Here is an 8,598-nt window from a genome sequence, read left to right as displayed (position 1 = left end):
ATGGGCAAAATAACCAAGACTCCATTCTCCGGAACAATGGAGCGAGCAACCAAATTATTGGAAATCATACATACTGATGTGTGCGGTCCAATGAGCGTTGAGGCTCGCGGAGGATATTGTTATGTTCTCACTCTCACTGATGACTTGAGTAGATATGGGTATGTCTAGTTGATGAAACACAAGTCTGAGACCTTTGAAAGGTTCAAGGAATTTTAGAATGAGGTAGAGAATCAACGTGACCGAAAAATAAAGATCTTACGATCAGATCATGGAGGAGAATATTTAAGTCATGAATTTGGTACGCACTTAAGGAAATGTGGAATCGTTTCACAACTCACGCCGCCTGGAACACCTCAGCATAACGGTGTGTCCGAACATCGTAATCGCACTCTATTGGATATGGTGCAATCTATGATGTCTCTTACCGATTTACCGCTATCATTTTGGGGATATACTCTAGAGACAGCTACATTCACTTTAAATAGGGCACCGTCTAAATCCGTTGAGACGACATCGTATGAATTATGGTTTGGGAAGAAACCTAAGCTGTCATTTCTAAAAGTTTGGGGATGCGATGCTTATGTCAAGAAACTTCAACCTGAAAAGCTCGAACCCAAGCCGGAAAAATGCGTCTTCATAGGATACCCTAAGGAAACCATTGGGTATACCTTCTACCTCAGATCCGAAGGCAAGATCTTTTTTGCCAAGAACGGGTCCTTTCTGGAGAAAGAGTTTCTCTCGAGAGAAGTAAGTGGGAGGAAAGTGGAACTTGATGAAGTACTACCTCTTGAACCGGTGAGTAGCGCAGCTCAGGAAGATGTTCCTGTGGTGCCAGCACCAACTGAAGAGGGAGTTAATGATGATGATCAAGGTACTTCGGATCAAGTTACTATTGAACTTCGTAGGTCCACGAGGACACATTCCACACCAGAGTGGTATGGCAAACTTGTCCTGGAAATCATGTTGGTAGACAACGGTGAACCTTCGAACTATGAAGAAGCGATGGCGGGCCCAGATTCCAACAAATGGCTTGAAGCCATGCAATCCGAGATAGGATCCATGTATGAAAATGAAGTATGGACTTTGACAGACTTGCCCGATGATCGGCGAGCGATAGAAAACAAATGGATCTTTAAGAAGAAGACGGACGTGGATGGTAATGTTACCATCTATAAAGCTCGACTTGTCGCTAAGGGTTATCGACAAGTTCAAGGGGTTGACTACGATGAGACATTCTCTCCCGTAGTGAAGCTAAAGTCCGTCCAAATCATGTTAGCAATTGCCGCATACTATGATTATGAGATATGGCAAATGGACGTCAAAACGGCATTCCTTAACGGCCATCTTAAGGAAGAACTGTATATGATGCAGCCGGAAGGTTTTGTCGACCCTGAGAATGCTAACAAGGTATGCAAGCTGCAGCGATCCATTTATGGGTTGGTGCAAGCATCTCGGAGTTGGAACATTCGCTTTGATGAGATGATCAAAGCGTTTGGGTTTATGCAGACTTATGGAGAAGCCTGCGTTTACAAGAAAGTGAGTGGGAGCTCTGTAGCATTTCTCATATTATATGTAGATGACATACTTTTGATGGGAAATGATATAGAACTTTTGGACAGCATTACGGCCTACTTGAATAAGTGTTTTTCAATGAAGGACCTTGGAGAAGCTGCTTACATACTAGGCATCAAGATCTATAGGGATAGATCGAGACACCTCATAGGTCTTTCACAAAGCACATACCTTGATAAGATATTGAAGAAGTTCAATATGGATCAGTCTAAGAAGGGGTTCTTGCTTGTGTTGCAAGGTGTGAAATTGAGCTCAGCTCAATGCCCGACCATGGAAGAAGATAGAGAAAAGATGAGTGTCATCCCCTATGCTTTAGCTATAGGGTCTATTATGTATGCCATGCTGTGTACCAGACCTGATGTAAACCTTGTCGTAAGTTTGGTAGGAAGGTACCAAAGTAATCCCGGCATGGAATACTGGACAGCGGTCAAGAACATCCTAAAGTACCTAAAAAGGACTAAGGATATGTTTCTCGTTTATGGAGGTGACGAAGAGCTCATCGTAAAGGGTTACGTCGACGCTAGCTTCGACACAGATCTGGATGACTCTAAGTCACAAACCGGATACGTGTATATTTTGTATGGTGGGGCAGTAAGCTGGTGCAGTTGCAAGCAAAGCGTCTTGGCGGGATCTACATGTGAAGCAGAGTACATGGCAGCCTCGGAGGCAGCGCATGAAGCAATCTGGGTGAAGGAGTTCATCACCGACCTAGGAGTCATACCCAATGTGTCGGGGCCGATCACACTCTTCTGTGACAACACTGGAGCTATTGCACTTGCCAAGGAGCCCAGGTTTCACAAGAAGACCAGGCACATCAAGCGTCGCTTCAACTCCATTCGTGAAAATGTTCAAGATGGAGACATAGATATTTGTAAAGTACATACGGACCTGAATGTAGCAGATCCGTTGACTAAACCTCTCCCTAGAGCAAAACATGATCAACACCAGAACTCTATGGGTGTTCGATTCATCTCAATGTAACTAGATTATTGACTCTAGTGCAAGTGGGAGACTGTTGGAAATATGCCCTAGAGGCAATAATAAAATGGTTATTATTATATTTCTTTGTTCATGATAATTGTTTGTTATTCATGCTATAATTGTGTTATCCGGAAATCGTAATACACGTGTGAATACATAGACCACAACATGTCCCTAGTGAGCCTCTAGTTGACTAGCTCGTTGATCAACAGATAGTCATGGTTTCCTGACTATGGACATTGGATGTCATTGATAACGGGATCACATCATTAGGAGAATGATGTGATGGACAAGACCCAATCCTAAGCATAGCTCAAAGATCGTGTATTTCGTTTAGCTAGAGCTTTTCCAAATGTCAATTATCATTTCCTTAGACCATGAGATTGTGCAACTCCCGGATACCGTAGGAGTGCTTTGGGTGTGCCAAACGTCACAACGTAACTGGGTGACTATAAAGGTGCACTACGGGTATCTCCGAAAGTGTCTGTTGGGTTGGCACGAATCGAGACTGGGATTTGTCACTCCGTATGACGGAGAGGTATCTCTGGGCCCACTCGGTAATGCATCATCATAATGAGCTCAATGTGACCAAGTGTCTGGTCACGGGATCATGCATTATGGTACGAGTAAAGTGACTTGCCGGTAACGAGATTAAACGAGGTATCGGGATACCGACCATCGAATCTCGGGCAAGTAAAGTACCGATTGACAAAGGGAATTCTATACGGGATTGATTGAATCCTCGACATCGTGGTTCATACGATGAGATCATCGAGAAGCTTGTGGGAGCCAACATGGGTATCCAGATCCCGCTGTTGGTTATTGACCGGAGAGGCGTCTCGGTCATGTCTGCATGTCTCCCGAACCCGTAGGGTCTACACACTTAAGGTTCGGTGACGCTAGGGTTGTAGAGATATGAGTATGCAGTAAGCCGAAAGTTTTTCGGAGTCTCGGATGAGATCCCGGACGTCACGAGGAGTTCCGGAATGGTCCGGAGGTAAAGAATTATATATATGAAGTCAAGTTTTGGCCATCGGGAAAGTTTCGGGGGTCACCGGTATTGTACCGGGACCACCGGAAGGGTCCCGGGGGTCCACCGGGTGGGGCCACCTATCCCGGAGGACCCCATGGGCTGAAGTGGGAGGGGAACCAGCCTCTGGTGGGCTGGTGCGCCTCCCTTGGGCCCCCTGCGCCTAGGGTTGGAAACCCTAGGGGTGGGGGGCGCCTCCACTTGGCTTGGGGGGCAAGCCACCCCACTTGGCCGCCGCCCCCCTTGGAGATTGCATCTCCTAGGCCGCCCCCCTAGGGGGCCTATATAAAGAGAGGGGAAGGGAAGGAAGCCGCACCCATGCTCTTGGCGCCTCCCTCTGCCCCTACTACACCTCTCCCTCTCGTAGAAGCTTGGCGAAGCCCTGCCGAGATCGCTGCTGCATCCACCACCACGCCGTCGTGCTGCTGGATCTTCATCAACCTCTCCTTCCCCCTTGCTGGATCAAGAAGGAGGAGACGTCTTCCCAACCGTACATGTGTTGAACGCGGACGTGCTGTCCGTTCAGCACTAGGATCATCGGTGATTTGGATCACGACGAGTACGACTCCCTCAACCCCGTTCTCTTGAACACTTCCGCTCACGATCTACAAGGGTATGTAGATGCACTCCTCTCTCTCGTTGCTAGATGAACTCATAGATTGATCTTGGTGAAAGCGTAGAAATTTTTATTTTCTGCAACGTTCCCCAACAGATTCGACAAAAGGGGAGCCAAAGAATATTCTCAAGTATTAGCAGTTGAGTTGTCAATTCAACCACACCTGGATAACTTAGTATCTGCAGCAAAATATTTAGTAGCAAAGTAGTATGATAGTAATGGTAACGGTGGCAAAAGTAATGATAGCAGTTTTGTAGTGATTGTAACAGTAGCAATGATAAAGTAAATAAGCAAAGCACAATATGTGAAAAGCTCGTAGGCATTGGATCAGTGATGGATAACTATGTTGGATGCAATTCATCATGTAATAGTTATAACATAGGGTGACACAGAACTAGCTCTAGTTCATCAATGTAATGTAGGCATGTATTCCGAATATAGTCATACGTGCTTATGGAAAAGAACTTGCATGACATCTTTTGTCCTACCCTCCCGTGGCAGCGGGGTCCTAATGGAAACTAAGGGATATTAAGGCCTCCTTTTAATAGAGTACCGGACCAAAGCATTAACACATAGTGAATACATGAACTCCTCAAACTACGGTCATCACCGAGCGATTATTGTCACTTCGGGGTTGTCGGATCATAACACATAATAGGTGACTATAGACTTGCAAGATAGGATCAAGAACTCACATATATTCATGAAAACATAATAGGTTCAGATCTGAAATCATGGCACTCGGGCCCTAGTGACAAGCATCAAGCATAGCAAAGTTATAGCAACATCAATCTCAGAACATAGTAGATACTAGGGATCAAACCCTAACAAAACTAACCTAATTACATGGTAAATCTCATCCAACCCATCATCGTCCAACAAGCCTACAATGGAATTACTCACGCACGGCGGTGAGCATCATGAAATTGGTGATGGAGGATGGTTGATGATGATGACAGCGATGAATGCCCCTCTCCGGAGCCCCGAACGGACTCCAGATCAGCCCTCCCGAGAGAGATTAGGGCTTGGCGGCGGCTCCGTATCGTAAAACGCGACGAAAGTTTCTCTCCGATTTTTTTTCTCCGCGGAACAAAATATATAGAGTTGGAGTTCAGGTCAGTGGAGCATCAGGGGGCCCATGAGACAAGGGGGCGCGCCCCACCCTCGTGGACAGGCACTACAACAAGACCTCACCTCTAGCAACGCTTTTTTCCGTATCTAAAAGTCCATATATGCATTGCAAGTGTCATTACCAACGGTTTGGGATGCGTAGCCTTATCCAGCGTTGCTAGCGCATAATGCAACGCTTATACTACCGTTGGTAAAGAGACCATTGCAAGAAGACAATACATAAAATCGACTTCTACAACACTTTCATACGTTGGTGCTGAATGTACAGAAATCCAAGTCTTGTTGCTTGGCAACAGTGAATTGCAACACTTCAGGTGTTGGTACATGTATAATAGGAATAATATTATTTTATTAACACACATATATAGATATTTTCAGGAATTAAATTAATGCTCCAAAATGTTGAGCCTTCTTTCCGTAAAATGACATGTTCATCTGAACAAACTGTCACCCCTCAACCAACTAAAACTTCCATCAAAATGTTCACAAATGCCGCCCGGCCCATCCCAGCGAACGTCAGCCATATAAGAGGGTCCTTTAAAAAAGGGAAGAAATTCACTCCCAGTGAAACTACTGGCTTGGCTCACATTTCTTTTGGCTCACTTAGACCGCGTTTGATATTACGGTGGATTCTTGTAAATCATAATCCAGTGTACCCAGTCCATTTCCTTCTATTTTCGTGGTTGTTTGAACAACTTTTTTGTTCTTTTTGGCAAAAATTTCACAGTAACATCACAACATCATTTAGCGACCTAAAACTAAACTTTAACCTCTGAAAGTATCATACCACTGAGCAATTTACTAAAATTTCACAGTAACATCACAACATCATTTAGCGACCTAAAACTAAACCTTAACCCGTTCTCACACCCACCGACTGGTTTATGTAAGAACAAAATTATGCTAACAAGTCCTAAAAACTTTGATTTTTTAATACATGTAGTTTACAAGATGATGTATATTTGTGTGCATATTGGTTACAAAATATTAACATTTGTGACTTATGCGGTAAATATCTTTTTTTTTCTTTGCATAGTTTGTAGATGGTCATACTTTTTGTAAGAATGTGTGTATAAACTACATGATTTTCGATTCATATTCTAACATTTTACAACAACAATTTTTCTGTCACAATGGTTGGCAAACCGGGACATGATGATTAAGAGAGTTTGGTGAGCCTAAAAGAATTAGCTTAATAGCCAAGCCAATGTTTTAGGAGGGAGAAATGGACTTTCTATATTTTTAAAATTTTGTGTAGGGTTATTGTTAGAATTAAAGTTAAGCTGGATTTATCTTTTTATAATGACCCTACCATTTAGCACCAAAAATTAAGACAGTAATTGATTTTTATTTTGCTAGCAGATCCATCTCACACTGAGACAAAAATGTGGGTGATATTCCTAGCTGTCACGGCAGTTTTATTAGCCAGTTTACTAGTGGCTCTTCTCGCTCTTCTCTATACTACATTTATGAACAGGCAAAGACGGTGCCTCGACGGAAACTGTTTGCAAGGTAAATACTAGATTTTTTTAATTAATTAATTAGAAAAATCACTCGATCAATTTTCTTCTCTAAACTAACGATGCTATTTGATCGCCGGGAAAATCAAAGTTGCAAGAAAATTCTCCTACTCTGAGCTGGTAGCGGCGACGGACAACTTCTCACGGGATAGGAAGATCGGCAAGGGTTCCTTCGGTGACGTGTACAGAGGGCTGCTACCGATGCAGAACCAGCGGGAGGTGGCTGTGAAGGAGATGCGACAACCAACGTTGAAGCGTAACCGGAAGAACTATGTGCACGAGATCAAGACCCTGTGTCAGTTGAGCCATAAGAAACTCCTACGGCTTATCGGTTGGTGCGACGATGGTGGCCGGTTGGTGCTTGTGTACGAGCTTGAACCCAACGGTAGTGTCAGCGACCATCTCCATGGTGGTGGCGCTGGCGGGAGGATGTTGACATGGCCGCAGAGGTACAATATCCTTCTCGGTATCGCAGCCGCCATCGACTACCTCCACAATGGCGCCTACGACTCAGCGAAGAGGTACGTGTTGCACCGGGACATAAAGCCCAGCAACGTGATGCTGGGAGAGGGCTTTGAGGCCAAGCTCGGTGACTTTGGACTCGTACAGCAAGTCAGTCGCCATGGCGGCAGGGGTACTCCTCGGACAACCGTGATCGGGAGCATGGACTACATGGACCCCAGGTACATCGGGCTTGGTACACTTAGCCCCGCCTCTGATATATACAGCTTCGGGTTGGTGCTGCTAGAGGTGGCCACTGGCGTGAGACCGTCCATCCCGGGAACGGCAGCGCACCGGAACACCCTCATCACCACTGTGAGGGAGTCTCATAGCAGAAAAGCCATCCTCGAGATGGTAGATGAGAAGCTGAGAGGGGAGTTGAATCAGTGGTGGTGGCAGATGGAGCGTGTCATGGTCACCGGGTTGGCGTGTGTCGAGCCGGCGCGTGACGATCGGCCATCTATCAAAGATGTTATCGACCTGCTCTCCAAGCACGAGCAATCTCTGGCATCCAGCCGTTACCTAAGAGATTCCTCAATGAGGCCCAAGGATCGGTTTCCTTTCATACTAACTAGGAATGTGGCTCTCGCAAATGCAAGGGCATCATCCTTATCGTATTGAACATGTGTGTGACATAAATTTATGACTTCATAGATACTAAATATGTGGAATTTTGAATCCTATGGCTCTATAGCCGTGTACAAGGTTATCTCTACTTCTAATAGAGCAGTTGGTGAATAGTTCGCCGGTTATTTTTCGCTGGTTTTTTTTGTCTCACCACTTTCGTTGGTTTTATTTTGCTGGTTTTATTTTGTCTCCCTCCCACCTGCCTTTTCGCTTCACCACCCACATAAACCCATCGGATTAGTTATCATATATTCGTGCTTGATCTAGCAGGTGTCGATTCAATTTAATCATGTAAATATTTGATAATTAAGAATTCAAAAATAATACCATATACAGAAGATCACCTTCCAAACAAATCACCTCCCTCTCCGATTTATTTCTCCCACCGATCTCCTTCCATACTAATAAAGTACGCATTACATTCCTAATGAAGAGAGAACATAAAAAAAGAACCCCCCACCCGCACGACCCCGCCCACGCCTCCAGTGCGCCGCCACCCGCCACCACGTTGCTGCGCGCCACCCCCCACCTCCAGTGCGCCGCCTCCAGTGCCCTGCCACCCACCGCCATGCTGCTGCGCGCCGCCGGGCGCGGCGACGGCGATCTTCGGCCAGATCCGG

At 45.3% G+C, this 8,598-nt stretch overlaps 1 protein-coding gene across 1 annotated transcript; it reads left to right on the top strand.

The window, feature by feature from the left end:
• Positions 1 to 6,922: 6,922 nt before the first annotated feature.
• On the top strand, positions 6,923 to 7,972 carry LOC119360367 (L-type lectin-domain containing receptor kinase IX.2-like; the record flags this gene model as incomplete). Its single annotated transcript, XM_037626033.1, has 1 exon — positions 6,923 to 7,972. A coding segment is annotated over one exon (1,050 nt), but the record flags the coding sequence as incomplete, so codon positions are not given.
• Positions 7,973 to 8,598: the final 626 nt, after the last annotated feature.

Source organism: Triticum dicoccoides, chromosome 2B (genome assembly GCF_002162155.2).
Source record: "Triticum dicoccoides isolate Atlit2015 ecotype Zavitan chromosome 2B, WEW_v2.0, whole genome shotgun sequence".
Classification (NCBI taxonomy): Eukaryota; Viridiplantae; Streptophyta; class Magnoliopsida; order Poales; family Poaceae; genus Triticum; species Triticum dicoccoides.
Note: the sequence above shows the minus strand (reverse complement) of the source record. Positions and strands in the feature narration are given on the sequence as shown.